General features: G+C 39.4%; 1 protein-coding gene across 1 annotated transcript in view; it reads right to left on the bottom strand.

Moving 5' to 3' along the window:
* The window catches only part of LOC133653091 (solute carrier family 26 member 6-like), a 34,872-nt gene extending 31,558 nt beyond the window's left edge, over positions 1–3,314 (bottom strand). The window contains exon 1 of the mRNA XM_062052098.1: positions 3,047–3,314. Coding sequence (XP_061908082.1) covers positions 3,047–3,186 — 140 coding nt within the window. The 5' untranslated portion in view covers positions 3,187–3,314. The remainder of the gene's footprint in view (positions 1–3,046) is intronic.
* Positions 3,315–20,582: the final 17,268 nt, after the last annotated feature.

Genomic DNA, 20,582 nt, shown 5'->3' with positions numbered 1-20,582 from the left:
ATCCCTCAGGCCGTACTGCATCAACAAGCGACATCAGTGTGTCAAGGATATCACCACATGGGCTCAGGAACACTTCGGAAACTCACTGTCAGTAACTACAGTTGGTCGCTACATCTCTAAGTGTGAGTTAAAACTCTCCTATGCAAGGCAAAAAACGTTTATCAACAACACCCAGAAACGCCGTCGGCTTCGCTGGGCCTGAGCTCATCTAAGATGGACTGATACAAAGTGGAAAAGTGTTCTGTGGTCTGACGAGTCCACATTTCAAATTGTTTTTGGAAACTGTGGACGTCGTGTCCTCCGGACCTAAGAGGAAAAGAACCATCCGGATTGTTCTAGGCGCAAAGTGTAAAAGCCAGCATCTGTGATGGTATGGGGGTGTATTAGTGCCCAAGACATGGGTAACTTACACATCTGTGAAGGCGCCATTAATGCTGAAAGGTACATACAGGTTTTGGAGCAACATATGTTGCCATCCAAGCAACGTTACCATGGATGCCCCTGTAGATCGACGGGGGCTGTGTGGAAAGAGTCTCATCCCTACGCTTCCTGGGAGTTCACCTGGAGGAGGACCTGTCCTGGAGGACCAACACCACGGCCATCGTCAAGAGGGCACAGCAGAGGCTCTACTTCTTGAGAGTACTCAGGAATCTCCACCTGAGACAGGATCTACTGGTGTCCTTCTACCGCTGTTCTGTGGAGAGCATCCTCACATACTGCATCTGCGTATGGTTCTGCAGCTGCACAGCAGCAGAGAGGAAAGCTCTCCAGAGGGTCGTCAAGTCGGCCCAAAAAATCATCGGGTTCCCCCTCCCCTCCCTGGAAGAACTGTACAACTCCCGCTGCCTGAAGAAGGCAGCCAACATACTCAAGGACCCATCCCACCCCGGCAACAGCCACTTCGATCGGCTGCCTTCCGGCAGACGTTTCAGAACCATGCGAACCAAGACTCAAAAACAGTTTCTACCCCCGGGCCATAACTGCACTAAACGCAGCTGGAATGTAAAAAATAAATGAATAAATAAATAAATAAATAAAAAATAAAAACTCCCTCACGTGCAACATGAGGAAGCCACCGGTCAATCACGATCCGGGACTGTGCAATCAGCGATTACACGCCAACTGGACAATATTTACCATATTTATTTAAATGATAATGATAAATGGGTTATACTTGTATAGCGCTTTTCTACCTTCAAGGTACTCAAAGCGCTTTGACAGTATTTCCACATTCATCCATTCACACACACATTCACACACTGATGGCGGGAGCTGCCATGCAAGGCGCTAACCAGCAGCCATCAGGAGCAAGGGTGAAGTGTCTTGCCCAAGGACACAACAGATGTGACTAGGATGGTAGAAGGTGGGGATTGAACCCCAGTAACCAGCAACCCTTCGATTGCTGGCACGGCCACTCTACCAACTTCGCCACACCGCCCCTACATATTTAATCCACAATAAAAAGCCTACACAGCATAGGAGGTAGGAAATGCTGACTCCCACCCCCTCAGCACACTGGGAACCAGCATTACTCCTCTAGTCAGTTTACTAGTCACTTTATACTTTTTATTGTCTCGTTTTTTTTACATTGCCACTTAGAGTGGTCTTAGGCCATATTGTATATTGCATATTGTGTATATTGTGTTGTTTCTGTACATTGTGTGGTTTCTTCTTTTTGTTTTAAATGCAAAGCACCTTAGGGAAGCAACCTAAATTTCGTTGGACCTGTACCTGTACATGCACAATGACAAATAAAGATCATTCATTCATTATTTCAGCAAGACAATGCCAAGCCACGTGTTACATCAACGTGGCTTCATAGTAAAAGAGTGCGGGTACTAGACTGGCCTGCCTGTAGTCCAGACATGTCTCCCATTGAAAATGTGTGGCGCATTATGAAGCCTAAAATACCACAACGGAGACCCCCGGACTGTTGAACAACTTAAGCTGTACATCAAGCAAGAATGGGAAAGAATTCCACCTGAGAAGCTTAAAAAATGTGTCTCCTCAGTTCCCAAACGTTTACTGAGTGTTGTTAAAAGGAAAAGCCATGTAACACAGTGGTGAACATGCCCTTTCCCAACTACTTTGGCACGTGTTGCAGCCATGAAATTCTAAGTTAATTATTATTTGCAAAAAAAAAATAAAGTTTATGAGTGTGAACATCAAATATCTTGTCTTTGTAGTGCATTAATTGAATATGGGTTGAAAAGGATTTGCAAATCATTGTATTCCGTTTATATTTACATCTAACACAATTTCCCAACTCATATGGAAACGGGGTTTGTAAATCACAAGCTTATTGTGGGGTGTATACACCACATGTGATTGTATGAACCTTTGAGGAGCTTGTAGCCTATCCATACAAAGCAATCATTTTCTGTCTGAGGGATAGGATATTTATGTATTTGTTATTAATAGGGTGTAAATGAAGGCTACAGCCTTGCCATGCCACATTTCACTGCGAAACAAGACTCTTTTTTGGTGAAACGTTCAGCAAAATGTATCAATAAAAGATACGAGTTGTGAGAGTTGCAACACATGCTGCGGAGCTTACAAAGTGGCCTTGGAAAGAGGGACACACCGGATAACATTCCTGTTTAATGTGGATAATAGAATGTAAAAAAAGATAAAGCCACTTCTTGTATCTTCAGTCACACAGACCACAAAAGTGGTACAGTAGAAACAGCCTTACTACTTTTAGTACAATGCGTTGCAATTTCATCGCAAACTCCAACCACACATAAAAAGTATGCTTAATAAATATGTTTATGTCTCAAGTCAGTAGGTTATTAACTTTGCAAAAGCTGTTGTAGGATGTCATAAGATTGTGGACATCTACCAAATGTTGTCTTGTCCTCGCATTTGACACATTTTATGGTGTGTCATATTAGCCAATAAGCCATCAACTTTATTTTTTTATTATTATTAATCACCACCAGTTGGTCTGGACACATATTTACAACCAAGCAAGCAAAAGGTCACAGCTTAAGACATCCTGCATTTATTTGCCTACCCTCTCATCTGTGTTTGTTTTATTCTTTACCTCAGGGTGTCTTTCATGCGTTCACTGAAGGATGGCTTCGTGGACCAAATTCCTTTTTGTGCCACCTCATCGAGACTTAATTCATCCAGAACCTGCCGATGTACAAAGTACTCCCCAAAGGAATGTCCGTCATCCTCCATGTCGGTGTATGTTTGTCTCAGCAAAAGCCTTTGTAAAACTGGTTCTGTGTGTCCTGTGCCTGAGGATTCTCTTCAAAGTAAGAGCGCATATGCCATGGACTGAGAAGTGAGTCCAACTTCACTGCTTCTTTTCTTTTGCAAGTTTTGGACTGTGGGAGTGGCTGTTCCTCTACCGCCCTTAACCACCCCGTGAGTATGTGTTCTGCATGTGCACATATTTGTTTACCTTTGGCAATGGGACATTTTTCTGATTGTTTCCATATATATATGTTTACCTTAGTGAACACTTTGCCACCATTGACATTTGAAATATTGTCCTATATAAAAACTCCTTATATTATTACTTCACATGCCCAATCTAAAGTAATTTAAAAAGAGACAAATGCAATTTTAATGTCACAATGTCATACAGGAACATTTTTTAATTTTTTTTACATGAATGCACGTAATTTTTTTTGCTTGAAATGTGCTAGCATTTTTATTAAAAGTCCCATCTGGTTTCATTTTGAAGTGAAGTTTGCAAGCGAGCACACCTCGCTCAGGTTTGCATTGAGGTATGCATTGATCTGATCACTGACTTTAGCAAACCACGCCGCCTTTCAGGTAACCATCAACGGTTGGGGTAAAGAAGCGTGATTATGTGATTAATCTGCATGTATACATGATAAAATGTAATTTTTTTTTTAACAAATCACCTGAGTTAACTTGTTATTTTTTACAGCTCTAATTTTTTTAAAAAAGATCAGGCGCCACAGTTGTCTTTTCAAGATATAAAAGTCTTATCTATTTGGCTGCACGTCAAAGTCAGCACGTCTTTCACAGAATTGTTGAATACATTTTGTCCTTCGTGGTTTCCTTATTCAGCCGCATGAGAGGGCTAATATATTTGAAATGGCAGTCATGAAAAGTGCTTGGCTGCTAGAAATGTGCACATTTACCACTTACATATTGTACCTAATGGCATGACTGTTTTTATTGACTATTGACTATCTTATTGATTGTGAGACAAGCCGTAGAAAAAGGATGGATGGTACTTTTTCGTCACTTATTGTTTGTCTTTGGTACACTAATGTGTATATTTTAGGCCATTGGTTCTTTGTTTTATCTTTGCAAAAATATATATATCTATTTTTATATTGCTCTTTTTATCTTTGGTATGAACATTATTATGTCAACTTGAAGTTATTATTACTTTTTTTGGTTCTTTGTTGTTGCTATTTTTGTATTACAACATTTTATTATTTGATCATGTTGTACTGCATTGTAATCTTTTGTTTTGTGATTGTGTGATGTTTTTTGCCTGGACCACAGGAAGAATAGTCTCCACTGCGGTGTAGACTAATGGGGATCTTTAATAAACTAATAAACTAATAAACTTGTTTGATGTGGATTTTGAGCAGGTTAATGTTTACATTGGTAGTTGTCAAAATGACAAATGACATTACTGATTGGGGTTTATCTTGTTGCACAGAATGAGAGGTGAGGCAGGCGATAAATGTTTAAAATGATATTAAAGTGGCACCATGTTGAAGACTCCAAAAGAAATGGATCAGTTTATTTTATCAATCAATGAAGCAAACTTTTTTTGTAAAGCACTTTTCATGCACAGGTAAGTTGCAACACAAACTACTTTACACCAAAACACACACACACACACACACACACACACACACACACACACACACACACACACACACACACACACACACACACACACACACACACACACACACACACACACACACACACACACACACACACACACACACACACACACACACACACACACACACACACACACACACAGCACTATTGACAATAACAGAACATGGCATGGCATTGTGAATTAAGGAAAAACATCACCTTTGAGGCATCCGGACTGGAAAATAACTAAAAATCAACGCCATCTAAAAAGTAATATAGAATTTGTTTTTGTTTTTTCATAAAAATGAAATAGGAAATAATTAAAACATAAGAGTGAGAATGATAGTAGTCATAATAGTAATATGTAAAACAGAAAATAACAAAATACAAATAAAAAAAGTGGCCTTGTGGTTAGAGTGTCCGCCCTGAGATCGGTAGGTTGTGAGTTCATACCAAAGACTTTAAAAATGGGACCCATTACCTCCCTGCTTGGCACTCAGCATCAAGGTTTGGAATTGGGGGTTAAATCACCAAAAATGATTCCCGGGTGCGCCCACCGCTGCTGCTCACTGCTCCCTTCACCTCCCAGGGTGTGAACAAGGTTGATGGGTCAAATGCAGAGATCAAATTCGCCACACTTAGTGTGTGTGTGACTATCATTGGTACTTTAACTTTAACTTTAAAATGCCTGATTAAAAGCAGCAATTAGAAGTGATCTAACTAGAATGCTCGACCGCACTAATTTAAGAGATTTACTGTTTTTGTATTACTTTTTACTTTCCGTAGTGTAGCAACCTGCAGTCAATCGCTACAAAGCTGATAATGAACAGTTTTGATAATCTGGGAAGCTTTTTCTGTCTTTTTCTTTCTTACATCATACTGTATAAATATTATGGCCTTGTACAAAAAGTTCTACTTCTTTTGTGTGTTTTTTCACTGAGAAAAGAATATTCGGAGCTCAGCATTTCACGTAAAAGAACAACTGACTCACAGGGGGAAGTTACTTTCTGCATAGAATGACTAACAATGTGAAAAGCCAAAGGAAGCATTCCTGCACATATTAACTCTGGCCGCTATCACACACATGTAAACGTCCGCAGTTAAGACTGTCTGAACATTTTTGATGATCAGGCAACTTTCTATAACTAGGGAGAGGAGATGGAACACAAACAACTCACTTTGCTCAGACACCCTTAGGATGAATGAATTAATGTTTCGATGAAATAAAGATGGAAGATAACATCTTTGCACAAGAGGCCTCAGAAGGATATGAAGTAAAACGACGAAATATAGCAAGATGAGCAGAAACATACCTGTATATACTGATTGTTTTACATAATATAGCAATGTCTATGTCCAATATTGTTATGCATTTCTGCTAATCGATAGGTCAAAGAAAGATTAATAATTGATCTACATAGATTAAGAAAGCAGGTGTTTGAGGATCTGTTTGCAGTCATGGAGCTCCCTATGTACAAAGAGACAACTTTGGGTAGTTTTCCTGACCTAATTTATTAACAAGCTTGAAGTTAGGGGCCTGATACACTGCCTGGTCAACAAGAAAGGTCACTACCTGGATTTAAGTAGGCAAATAGGTAAAGAGCCTCCCATTGGATAATTACTGTTAGATGCATGATTATGTTTCAGCTGGTTTTAAGGTATCTAACTTTAACTGAGCCATCAGTGAATAGCTTCTCATTTGTTTAACGACAATGTCAAAAAAGACAATCTGTGGTTGTGAAAAAGAAGGGTCAAAATATTGTTAACACATTAATAAAAAGTGGAAGGACAGTGGGGGAAACTTTGCTCAGTAATCCTAATTTTCTGTCTTCAAGAGCCAGAACTTTAGATGGAGCTTTTTGTATTACGTCTTAGAATGATGATTACATCTGTAGAATGTGCACGTGTACATACTGTGGCTGATGAGTGTGTATCATACAGCTTCTGAATGAATTAAAAATTCATCTTTTTGTGACGGTGTGACGGGGGAAGAAGACGGCACAGAATGCAGGAATGTCGTTTTAGCTCTATTTATTTATATTTTTACAAAAGTATGGAGTGTGAAACTAATCCAAATGTGTGTGATGTGCGACTATGTGTAGTGATTAGCTTTTGAGTTTCTACCTGTAGTGTTGAGCGAGGTGCGGAAGTCCAAGGGGGCAAGACAAGCTCGGAGGTCAGTGTCCAGGCGAGAGGTTGAGATCCAGGAAAGCAGCAAGGGGACCAGAGGGAATCCAGGGAGACAAGACACACGGCTTGAATCCGGAGAGCGAAGAGGGACTTCGAGAACACGACACACGACAACACACAATGAGCACAGAGGTGGGGAAACACGGAGAGAGAGAGTGTGCATAGAGCTTGATGTTTCGGCTTACTGTACGGAAACAGGAAACTACGTTCTGGCCTGGAACGCAGGTTTGCACTGGCTTAAGAAGCCCAGGAAGCTCATCAGCGACAGGTGTGTAGAGTGCTGATTGATTGCCGATTGAATGCAGCTGCTTGCTGCAGCCGGAGTGGCGCGCGATGGCGCGCGCTTGGAGGTGCGCTCAGCGCAGTGCACAGATGACTGCGCACTGGAGTGCGCCCGGGCAGTGACACTTTTAAACCCATATATTGACACATTACAAACAACCTATAAAAAAGCAGAATTATGAAATAGGCGATTTGATGGAATGATGACTTAATCCAGCAGAGTCTAATTTAACAGGCTTTAGGCCTAAGAATTGAATTTTACAACTTAGCAGTGACGACCGCAGTGTTTCTGTCATACAGTTATCATTCACAACATTGCTCATTTTTTAAAGCATTTGAAAAAACTTTTTAAAAGTGTATTTTACACATTTTTGTCCAAAATTAAGTGTTAACTTATGTTTTATTTAAATATTATATCTATTACAGTGCAGTATTTTATACCTTTCCAATTGTTATGTTGTGTTGATGGAGATATTCACCAAGTAGGGGTAAGGGTGCACACACAGCAAAGTTAATGACAATGCACTATTTGCGCTACTCCATCTTCATTTAGACAATCTCAAGTTGACCAACTTTTTGACAACTTTTTCATGCACTTTATCACCTGCCTCATTAATAACACATCTCCACATTGGTGAGACTTTAACGCCAGCGATTTCAAACCAACAGCAGGACATAGCACTTCAGGCTGACAGGACTGTTCTAAACTATCAGCTCTCAGCAACTGGCTGGTCAAAGTGGATATGCACTCCATCTTAGACATCAATAACACAGCTGTGGCTTGATTGATCGAACTGCTAACATGTAATGCTAACAACACGACTAGTGATCGTAGCTGCGACTGCCAAGTTGGCTGAGTTTTTGCAGAACAACAGAAATTGGTTTCAGCACATGGAAGTCAAGTCCTGACTTAGAGGAATTACTCAGGATGCGACAAAGCATTCCCACGTCGTGGCCATGTTTTAGTGTTCGGGTGACGGCCATAGCAATGACGTTTGGAGGATCCTGTGAGCTACTGATAAGTACTGTGATCTGCAGTAGAACACATTCAAGGCTACTATATTAATAATTAGAGATGTCCGATAATATCGGACTGCCGATTTTATCGAATGATGAATGCTTTAAAATGTAATATCGGAAATTTCCGATATCGGTTTCAAAATTATCGGTTTCAAAAAGTAAAATTTATGACTTTTTAAAACGCCGCTGTGTAGGGAGAAGTACAGACCGCCAATAAACCTTAAAGGCACTGCCTTTGCGTGCCGGCCCAGTCACATAATATCTACGGCTTTTCACACACACAAGTGAATGCAAAGCATTCTTGGTCAACAGCCATACAGGTCACTCTGAGGGTGCTCGTATAAACAACTTTAACACTGTTACAAATATGCGCCACACTGTGAACCCACACCAAACAAGAATGACAAATACATTTCGGGAGAACATCCGCACCGTAACACAACATAAGCACAACAGAACAAATACCCAGAACCCCTAGCAGCACTAACTCTTCCGGGACGCTACAATATACACCCCCGCTGCCCCCTACCCACCCACACACCTCAACCCCGCCCGCCCCCCAACCCCGCCCACCTCAACCTCCTCATGCTCTCTCAGGGAGCGCATGTCCCAAATTCCAAGCTGCTGTTTTGAGGCATGTTAAAAAAAAAAATGCACTCTGTGACTTCAATAATAAATATGGCAGTGCCATGTTGGAATTTTTTTCTATAACTTGAGTTGATTTATTTTGGAAAATCTTGTTACATTGTTTAATGCATCCAGAGGGGCATCACAACAAAATTAAGCATAATAATGTGTTAATTCCACGACTGAATATATCGGTATCGGTTGATATCGGATTCGGTAATTAAGAGTTGGACAATATCGGAATATCGGATATCAGCAAAAAAGCCATTATCAGACATCTCTATTAATAATACTTTATTTTGTAAGGTGCCTTTCAAAGCACTCAAGGTCGTCGTACATCTTCTAAATGCATAAAAGCAGCATAAAAAACAAAGCAACAATCAAAAACAGACACCTGTTTAGGCATAGACCTGCCTAAACAGGTGGGTTTTGAGGTAAGTTTTAAAAGTGATAATGGAGTCAATGTTCCGGATGTCGGGGGGAGGGAGTTCCAGACAGAGGTGAAACAAGTATAAAGTGTAATTATGTTGGTTCCTAGAGTCAGGACCAAACATGGTGAAACTGCGTTTCAGTTTTATGCTCCTAAAATCTGGAATAGTCTTGCTGTAGATGGGAGACAGCCCTCAATGTTGGCAATGTTCAAATGTAGGCTGAAAACACTTTTATTTAATTGTGCATACGACAACTGAAAGTATTTTATTTATAGTCTTTGATTGATTTCAAGTTCATTTAATTTTGATTGTTTTTATTATTGTATTTTCTGATTTTAATTTGAAATATTTTTATTTTTGCCTTCTTTCAATTTCTGTAAAGCAGTTGGATTTGCCTTGTGTACGAATTGTGCTCTATAAATTAACTTGCCTTGCCAATGTGTGTTGTTTCATGTTTAGAGGGCCCTAATTTAGAAGGTTGCAAACCGTTTTTTTCAAGGAAAATATTGGATTAATTAACAATAATCCTACTCAGCGAAAATTCATAAATATTAATATTTGTCCATTAAACGGAGTTATAAATGTAAATTCTGTATGTTTAAAAGCGCTTTTTAACATTTACTTTAGTAAAAATCACTACATTTGCACACAAACCAATCATAGCATGTGTTGCCGCTTCGCCTCCTTACTTGTGTGTATGGAAGAGAAAGAAGAAGAGGGCGAGGCTAAAATAATGTTTGCAGATACATTGTACAGCATGAATATCTAGTTTGTACAATGTAGAATCTACAGCCTGTTTAATGTAAGTGTGACATCATTATTATTGATGATCGGACTCTAAAATAGAGAAAAGAGAAGCGAGCGGCTTAGGTCCTCCAATGCCTAAGCAGTACACTAATTTGCTAACAGGCTTGTCACTGACAGTTTGGTTATGTTTTGGTTTTTCCTCTGTGTGTTTTATTTCCTGTCAGCGCTCTTATTTTTGTTCAGTTTCCTGCTTGTCTCCCTGAGCGCTGTTTCCCCTCAGCTGCGGCTGATTGGCACCTGGCCACACCTGGTGTCAATCAGTCGGCTGCTATTTATACCTGCCTTGCCCTCCAGTCAGTGCTGGAGAGCTGTGGGAGGGTGGAGCTGTGGGAGGGTGGCTCGGTGTTTGCATGCTGGTGCGGAAGAAGGAGTAGTGGCCAGAAAAAGCCTTGGTCGACGGAAGGCGGAAGTAAACCAAGAGCGGTGGCTAAACACGTGAGAGTATCCAAATCTTCTTGGCGGTTGTGCATAAACTGTTTTGTGACTGGATCGAGATGGAAGGGGATAGTGACGGGATGTATGAGGAAGGTATGGACGTGGATAGGACTAGAGGGGAGAAAGGAAAGAAGGGGAGCGGAGGGCATGAAGGAAAGTCGAGTGCTAAAAGAGCCCATGAAGAAGATGAAGAAGTAGAAAAAAGGAAAAAGACTATGGAAGATAATTATAGGATTATATATACATTTAAATCAAGTCAAGACATGAATGACATAAGTTTAATGACACTGGTTAAGGGGTTAAAGAAGGACATCGGAGAGGTGGAGATAGCGAAGGTGCTTAGGGATGGGCGACTTTTGATTAAATGCAAAAATGGAGAGCAAAAAAGTAAAGCAATGCGGTTGCAAAAACTGTGCAATAAGATAATAAAGGAAAAAATCAAAGTGGGAGAACGAAAGGGGGCAAGAGGAGTAGTGACAGGAATTCCAAGAGGTGAAAATTTAGAAGAATTGAAAAGACAAATAAAAGGGGGAACTGTCAAGATGTTGACAAGAATGATGGCATATAGAAATGGAGAAAAGATGGAGAGCGAATCAGTATTAGTACAGTTTGTCGAGGAAGTCCTCCCGCAGAGAATCATGATTGGGTTTTTAAGCTTTTATGTTAGAGCTTACGTCCCACCCCCAGTACGCTGCTTCAAGTGCCAACGCTATGGGCACATAGCCAGTGTGTGTCATGCTAAGTTGAGATGTGGAAGGTGTGGAGGGGAGCATGAATATGGACAATGTGGAGATAATGATCTGGTCAAATGCTGTAACTGTGGCGGGAATCACACAGCAGCGTATGGGGGATGTGTCATTAGGAAACAGGCAACAGAAGTACAGCAAATCAGAGTAGAAAGAAATATTACATACGCAGAGGCAGTTAAAGTAAGAAATCAAGAAAGTGCAGAACAAGATAGAAGTGAGAATAGTTCAGAACGAGACAGAAGTGGCAATAGTTCAAGTAATAAAAAACAAGAGGCAACAAATACAGGACTTTCTATGGACAAGCTAGTTGTGTTCCTGGCATATGTCATAAACTGTACAGAACAGGCAAGAAATAAAACTGAGAAGATCAAAATAATTGTCAAAGCAGCAGCAAAGTTCTTAAATTTAAAAGAACTATCTTGGGAACAGGTACAAGGTGAACTACAGAGAGTAGACGAGACAGAGTCATGTTACCACAATCCAACGCCATGTTAATTATTCAGTGGAATGCCAGAAGTTTAGTAGCAAACGGACAGGAACTAAAGGGATATATTAATAATATGAAAAATAAACCACATATAATATGTATTCAAGAAACCTGGCTGAAGCCAAAATTGAGCTTTATAATAAAAGGATACGTAACAATACGTAAAGATAGGAATGATGGGCAAGGAGGAGGATGTGCCATATTTATTAAAGAAGATATGCATTATACAATATTAAAAGAAAAACAAGAACTAGAAATAGTAGGGGTAGAAGTATGGAATAATAAAGAAAGATACAAAGTGCTAAACTTCTATAATCCGTGCAAGAAATTACAAATTCATCAACTAGAAAAAATAGTCGAGCACTGGAGTGGCAATATCATTTGGTGTGGTGACTTTAATGCACATAGCACAATGTGGGGTGAAAGGGATGACTGGAATGGGGAAACATTGGAAGCATTTTTGGAGGAAAAAGAACTGGTGTGTGTGAATGATGGGTCGGGAACAAGATTAGATGTAGTTACGGGTAAAGAAACAGCAATAGATTTAACACTGGTGTCACAAAGGTTAGCAGGAAAGGTAGAGTGGGAAGTAAATAAAGACAGCACTCTAGGAAGTGATCACTACCCAATCTTCATTCACATAAACATAAACCAAAGGACAGAAAGCACTAAAAAAGAAGGAAGATGGAAGTATAATCACGGTGATTGGGGACAATTTAGGGAAAGTACCGACATGACATTAAAGGAAGTGGATATAAATCAAGATATTGAACAACTAAATACAGATATTACAAAGTGCATAATAGAAGCAGCCAAAAAAAGCATACCAAGGAGTAGTATAGGGAAAAGAAGGAAGATAGTGCCGTGGTGGACACAAGCGTGCACAGACTCAATAAAAGAACGGAATAGAGCATTTAGAATATTGAGAAGAACACATAATTTCCAAGATATGATCCAATATAAAAGGCACCAAGCTAAAGTAAGGTACGTTATTAAAAAGACAAAAAAACACTATTGGAGAACGTTTTGTGAATCATTAAATAGAACTACTCCTTTAGGCCAAGTGTGGGGAATGATCAAGAAAATGTCAGGGATCAGAAGTGAACATAAAAATCATGTGATGAAAGATGGGACACAGTGTTTGGTAGAAAATAAAGAAAAAGCAGAACTTTTAGCAAAGACATTTGTTAAAGTGCACAGTAATGATAATTTGAGAAATGTAGAAAAACAAAAGAGAGAAGAAACAATTAGTTTAAATATTGGGGAAATGGTGGAAGACAATGATAATAGTTTAACCAATAGTATAGATATGAAATTTTCTTTGAATGAAATGTTTCGAATATTGAAAAAGGTTAAAAATACAACACCAGGAAAAGACCAGGTGAGTTATCAGATGATCAAAAACTTAAGCAGCATTGGCAAAGAAGTGGTCTTGAAATTATATAATAGGATATATGAAGAAGGGAAATTACCAGCAGAGTGGAAAGAAGCTGTAATAATTCCGATATGCAAACCAGGGAAAGACCCGGAAGAGGCAGGTAATTATAGGCCGATAGCATTGACCTCAAATTTGGGTAAAGTAATGGAAAAAATGATTAATGAAAGACTAGTGTATTATTTGGAGTCAAAAGAAATAATAAAAAACTACCAAAGTGGATTTCGCAAAGCAAGAAACACAAACGACCCAGCAGTGCAGCTGGAAGAGGAAATTAGAAAGGGACAAATAAATAAAGAAAGTATAATTGCAGTATTTTTTGATATAGAGAAAGCTTATGATATGTTGTGGAAACAGGGGTTGCTGATAAAACTAAATATAATTGGGATTAGAGGGAAAATGTATAGATGGATAAAAGACTTCTTAACAAGTAGAAAAATATTAGTAAAAATAGAGAATGAATACAGCAGAGTATATGAAGTGGAAAATGGGACCCCGCAAGGGAGTATAATAAGTCCAGTATTATTTTCAATAATGATAAATGAAGTTTTTAGTGAAGTGGAAGGATTAGTGGATGTGGCACTGTTTGCTGACGATGGAGTGATGTGGAAGAGAGGTAGAAATACTAATCATATAGAAAAGAAGATTCAAAAAGCGGTAAATAAAGTTCAAGAATGGGGAACGGCGTGGGGTTTAAGATTCTCTGTTGGAAAGACAAAAGTCATAAATTATACAAAGAGGAAAGTACAAAACAAGATCCAAATTAAACTGTATGGAGAAAATATAGAAGAGGTACAAGTATTTAAATATTTGGGTATATGGTTTGATAAAAATATTAACTGGTCAACCCACATCAGCAAAATAGTGGAGAAAAGTAAAAAGGTGTTAAATGTAATGAGGGCTTTGAGGGGTAAAGACTGGGGGGCTGATAGGCAGACATTGAAAGCAATATACATCAGTTTAATACGATCTGTTATTGATTATGGATGCATTATTTATCAATCTGCTGCAAAAACATTACTTGGGAAAATAGACAGGATCCAATCACAGGCTTTAAGATTATGTTGTGGAGCTACTAAATCAACCCCAGTTGCAGCATTACAAGTAGAGATGAATGAAAAACCTTTAGATATGAGGAGAGATCAACTGTCAGTAGTTTATTGGGCAAACTTAAAAGGGTCCAAGCAAGGACATCCAACCCATCAAGTACTATTAAACTGCCAAGAAAAAGAGAAGAAAAAAATGAATAGTTTTGGGTGGATAATAGGAGACAGATGTAATAAAGTTCAAATTGATAATATTAAAGTTAGCCCTACAGTACCAATCCCCGCAATACCACCGTGGATGTATGAAAACCCAAATGTAAACATGCATTTACTAAAGAATAGAAATTTAAATAGTTACCAGATAGAACAATGGATTGAGGAAACGTTTTTAGACAACATCATGGTGTACACAGATGCATCAAAAACTATAAATAATAAGGTAGGAGCAGCAGCTGTTATTCCACAAGGAAACATAGTATTAAATAAAAATAATTAGTGATAAATTATCTGTTTTTACGGGAGAATTGGTAGCAATTTATATGGCAATTAATTGGATAGAAGAAAATAAAGCAAGAAAAGCAGTTGTGTGCTCGGACTCCAGCAGTGCATTGACTAGCATAAAAAACATAGCGTCAGAAACAAGACAGGATTTAGTTTATGAAATAGTTCAGGCAGTCTACAGAATAAGTAAAGCGGGAGGTGTGGTAACATTTCTTTGGGTTCCTGCTCATGTAGGAGTTGAGGGGAACGAATTAGCTGATAAGTACGCAAAACAAGCAACCACTAAAACAGAAGTAAACATGGAGATTAAGCACAGTAAAGAAGAAGTGAAGAACATCATTAAGATAGAACACAATAAAAAGTGGCAGGATAATTGGAATAAGGAAACAAAAGGTAGAGAGTATTACAAAGTCCAGAGGAGAGTAGGTGTAATGAGAGGAGGCAATAGAAATAGGAAGGAAGAAGACATTATTACTAGAATGAGATTAGGACATACATATCTAAATAGTTCATTGAAATTGATGGGGAAACATGCTACAGGACTGTGTGATTCTTGCCAACAGATAGAAAATGTAAGACATGTTTTAATACATTGTAGAAAATATAATAGAGAAAGGGAAATACTGGGAAATAAGTTAGCGAAAGAGAATATTAGGTTAGCAGTGGAAGATATATTAGGATTGCACTCAGAACACACAGGTTATAAAGCAATACACACATTTTTTAAAAACACTGGGTTAAATAAAATAATTTAGAGCAGGAATCCACCTCGATCCACACTCCATTACAGTAGGTGGCGGTAATGCTCACCACAAGGTTGCTTGCCAACCGCCATAAAATCACAAGAAGAAGAAGAAGAAGAAGAAGAAGAAGAAGTCAGTGCTGGAGTATTGTAAGCTGTTTCCTGTATGCTGTGGAGTGTTTGCTGGTTGCTGTCTCCAGTTTTCTCGTTTCCTGGTTGCTGGTTCCTATTCGCTGTTTCCAGTTCACATGTTTTCCTGGTATCCTGGATCCTAGTTTGTGTTTTTTCTGAATTTTGGACATTAAATCATGTTTTGCTGCGCCAAGCCTGCCATCTCTGCATCTTGGGGTTCGTCACCACCAACACTTGACACTTGCCACACTGGGAGAAGTGGGGGCGCTCCTGAGCTAACAGACGCACCTGTGAGGAAGCCAGCGTTTTTTTCAAACAACTTTATTTATAACAAACTTGGCATTTGTCAAGTCAGCGTTTGTGAGTGTGCATTCTTTTTGTCGGACGCAAAAAGCTTGGTTTACTGCTTTAAATGAAATAAAATGGAGTGGAATGAAAGAATGAATGTGTCTGCCAATATGGAGGATTATATATCCAGGACCAAATGCTTCGGTGATCACACAACATATGTTTTAATGGAGGATATATAGTGCTCAGACAGCACGGTGGAGCAGAGGTTAGTGCATGTGCCTCACACGGTCTTTCTGTGTGGAGTTTGCATGTTCTCCCCGTGACTGCGTGGGTTCCCTCCGGGTACTCCGGCTTCCTCCCACCTCCAAAAACATGCACCTGGGGAAAGATTGATTGGCAACACTAAATTGTCCCTAGTATGTGAATGTGTGTGTCTGTCTATCTGTGTTGGCCCTGCAATGAGGTGGCGACTTGTTCAGGGTGTACCCCGCCTTCTGCCAGAGTGCGGCTGGGATAGGCTCCAGCCACCCCCGGGACCTCGAGAGGGACAAGCGGTAGAAAGTGGATGAATGGATGGATGGATAGTGCTGCTTCAGATACAAATACAGAAAGGTAAGAAAACTGTATTTATTTTACTAAAGCAAATGGGACCTAAAACATTTGATAACATTATCAAATACTTTTTGGTCCCATTCATCATATCATGATATCATTATCCTAATGTTTTTATGAAAGTGAATTACTCCCTTCTTTTTCTTGTTATTTTAAAGTGCAACTTGTATTAACAATGATTAGACCATTTGAATTCCATAGAGACCTATTTTGCTAGACCAAGTTTTTTTTACCTATTTGTACCTGTTTTTGTGTATTCAGGATCTGCATAAGTCCTGAAAATGTACAATCAAACCATGGAGGCAAAGATATGTGTAAAACAATCTTGCCTACCTTATACTTCCTCCAAACGAATTTCCCTAATTTGTGACATTTTTCCAATTGATGTCATCAGCGGATATCTCCATATATAGTAGAGTTTCACCTGAAGAGCTTTGCACGAGTCTGCCATTGTAGACCGATGCAGAATCCAATATGTTCCTTTGTTTTCTCTATCCTCTTGTGGGGCAGACTGCCTCGTACATGAACATGCATTCTCCACTGTTGCCATTTCTAACTCAAAATAGCATAGATTTCTATCTTATACTATGCTTCATATTTTTCTGTGCTTCACCTGGTGTAAAGGTCGCCCCACGTCACTGCACCACGGTCATGTTGGGTACCAATTATCCGTAATAAACGAGGGACGACTGTACTGTAAATCAGGGGTTCGTAAACTTTTTGGGACCACAAATCTCTTTAAAGAGAGAAACTGTTCCATTTTCCCCAAACACTCTGCCGTTTGTACTGTAGGAAGTATTTATATTTCAAACATTTCAATCTAAATACTTCAGACCTGTTTGAACAGTAACGTGACTGCATGAAGTTCTGTTTTAGGGACTAAGTGAAACAATCCCCTGAATGAACTGCTAACAAAGGAGGTGTGCAGGTACGATGCATCCATCAGAGTCGTCATGAAGCTGTGGTGATGTATGGGGCCGGTACATACATTGGGGTCGTCAGGTGGGTATCCTCCTTCATTGGTGTTTCAATGCATAGGCACACACACCTAGAGATAGCTCATCCCAGGTGTGCCATGTACCTCTGATTTCAACACGATTTTAATGGTCTTACTTTGGGGCCCAGGAATTGTCCTGCCTCTTAACCCCAAGCCAATGATTAGCTTCTTCTGCTGCACCTGAGAGGGCTTGGATGGTTTAATGCTGGGTTTGGCCTCCAATTGTCAAATCTTGAAGCCGCCTGATGGTAGATTTCCCACAAAGCCTCTATACGGTTTTATTTTTTTAAATGTATTTTTTTTGTCATAAAGAAATACAATCATGTGTGCTTACGGACTGTATCCCTGCAGACTGTATTGATCTATATTGATATATAATGTAGGAACCAGAAATATTAATAACAGAAAGAAACAACCCTTTTGTGTGAATGAGTGTAAATGGGGGAGGGAGGTTTTTTGGGTTGGTGCACTAATTGTAAGTGTATCTTGTGTTTTTATGTTGATTTAATTATTATTATTTTTTTAATTTAATTGTATTTATTTTTTTAATTTCTTGTGCGGCCCGATACCAATCGATCCACGGACTGGTACCGGGCCGCGGCCCGGTGGTTGGGGACCACTGCTCTGGAGCACTCGTAGATTTTGTTCTTACCTACGAACAAATCCCAGCTAAGAAGACATTGGTGAATACAAAAATCTCCTTAAAAACTTCGTAAGCGGGCCTAAGAACAAAATGTGTTCTTTAAAACGATTGCTGAATGAATGAATAAAGGGATGGCGTGGCGAAGTTGGTAGGGTGGCTGTGCCAGCAATCGGAGTGTTGCTGGTTACTGGGGTTCAATCCCGACCTTCTACCATCCTAGTCATGTCCGTTGTGTCCTTGGGCAAGACACTTCACCCTTGCTCCTGATGGCTGCTGGTTAGCGCCTTGCATGGCAGCTCCCGCCATCAGTGTGTGAATGTGTGTGTGAATGGGTGAATGTGGAAATACTGTCAAAGCGCTTTGAGTACCTTGAAGGTAGAAAAGCGCTATACAAGTATAACCCATTTATCATTTATTTATTAATTTATAATGGGGCCCACTCACTGTTGTCCTGCCGTAACAATAGATGCCACTTGGCTGGCAATAGTTTAAATGTGTCCATGAGCAGCCTTAGCAACGGTCAAAGCCTTGTGGGAAACATTTGACAAAAAATTGTCCCATCCGGTTTTAGACAGTAAATATGAAAAATGGTGCTATTTTTTTGCCAAAAATGAAATCCTGAAATTAGAAACAGCAACAGTGCATCAAATTAGTGTTATCACTAAATCTTATTTACAGTATATTCAGCCCTGATCTTTACCCCAGTACCACAGTCCTTTAACATTTTCAGTATGAATGATGACTCATAAAAATACCTGACATAATTCAGTCAAATGGGTATTCAAAGGGTTGAAATAAAAAGAAAAAAACATGACCTGTTTTTTATTTAGGACTGAAGTTGATAAAGAGATGACTTTCTCAAGTGATGTCGATACATCCATCCATCCATCCATTTTCTACCGCGTGTTCCCTTCGGGGTTGCGGGGGGCGCTGGAGCCTATCTCAGCTACAACCGGGCGGAAGGCGGAGTACACCCTGGACAAGTCGCCACCTCATCGCAGGGCCAACACAGATAGACAGACAACATTCACACTCATACACGCACAAGGGCCAATTTAGTGTTCAGTGTTATGATTTATCAGAATAACTAACTTTTTCCACGCAGTTGAGCACTTTGCATTACACAACTAACAGGTTTTTTTGGCAGGTCTGTTTAATCAGTGACACCTGGTCAGTGGTCAGGCGCTGTGTGCGTTGACATGTTGTTTTTCTGTGTGTTTTAGTTCAAAAGTGTGCACCTTAAGTGAACTACAGAAGGAGATGCTACTGTGCTAAAACAAACATGACAAACATTCTTCATGGCATATAAAAAATAATATCATTAAAAGACAAAGGGGTATACAAATATAAATAAGTAGTGTAAAATAGATGTTAAACCCTTTTCTCTCCAATGTAGCACCAGCATTGTTTTTACTTACGCCACAAACCATCTGACTACATTTTGCATAGACAGAGTCAAGGTTGCCAGATAATGAATATCAGCATGGTGACGTTGGGACATGTCTCCCACTGTGAGCAGGGAACATTACAATGACAATTTGCTTACTAGAAGTGCAATAGTTTGTTGCACTTTTTGTTAATATTCCAAGATACAAATGCAATGCACTAATAGCGCAACATGATATTGATTTGGAAGTTTTCCTACAGAACAAAAAATATGTTGCCATCCCTGACAAAGCAGAATGGTAAATTATCTCTAGCCAAGCAAATGAAGCTCTGATACGGTTCAGCAACTTTAGCAACCAATGGGGGGTGGGGGGGTGGGGGGGGGAGTGTATGTGCAGACAAGGATAAGGATTGTTTTAAAAAAAACAAACATGAGGACATGTGAATGATCACAAATGTTACTGGATGAAGATATACAACAAGATTAGTCTGGACAGTAATCACTTGTTTATCGCTGTTAATTGGTTTCGGAAATGGCCACAATAAATGAATTTCCGCGATAATTAATTATAAATAAAACATTCCGGTAACACTTTAGTATGGAAAACATATTCACCATTAATTAGTTGCTTATTAAAGTAACAAAGACTTAATTTAGAGTTATTTGGACACTAGGGGAACATATAAGGGTTAGGGTTAGGGTTACTAATAAGCAATAATTCTGAGGTTATTGAGGGAAGACTCATAGTTAATGGCTTACTGGTTGTATAAAAAAGCCATGCAGACTAAGGCATTAATAAGTACTTAACAATGACTAATTAAGAGCCAATATGTTACTAATTTGCATGTCAATAAGCAACTAATTAATGGTGAATATGTGTTCCCTATACTAAAGTGTTACCAAATTTTCACACCTGGAGCATTAAAAGAACACTGTTT

This window comes from Entelurus aequoreus, linkage group LG07 (assembly GCF_033978785.1).
Source record: "Entelurus aequoreus isolate RoL-2023_Sb linkage group LG07, RoL_Eaeq_v1.1, whole genome shotgun sequence".
In the NCBI taxonomy this organism is placed as follows: domain Eukaryota; kingdom Metazoa; phylum Chordata; class Actinopteri; order Syngnathiformes; family Syngnathidae; genus Entelurus; species Entelurus aequoreus.
This window is presented reverse-complemented; position numbering and strand designations above follow the sequence as displayed.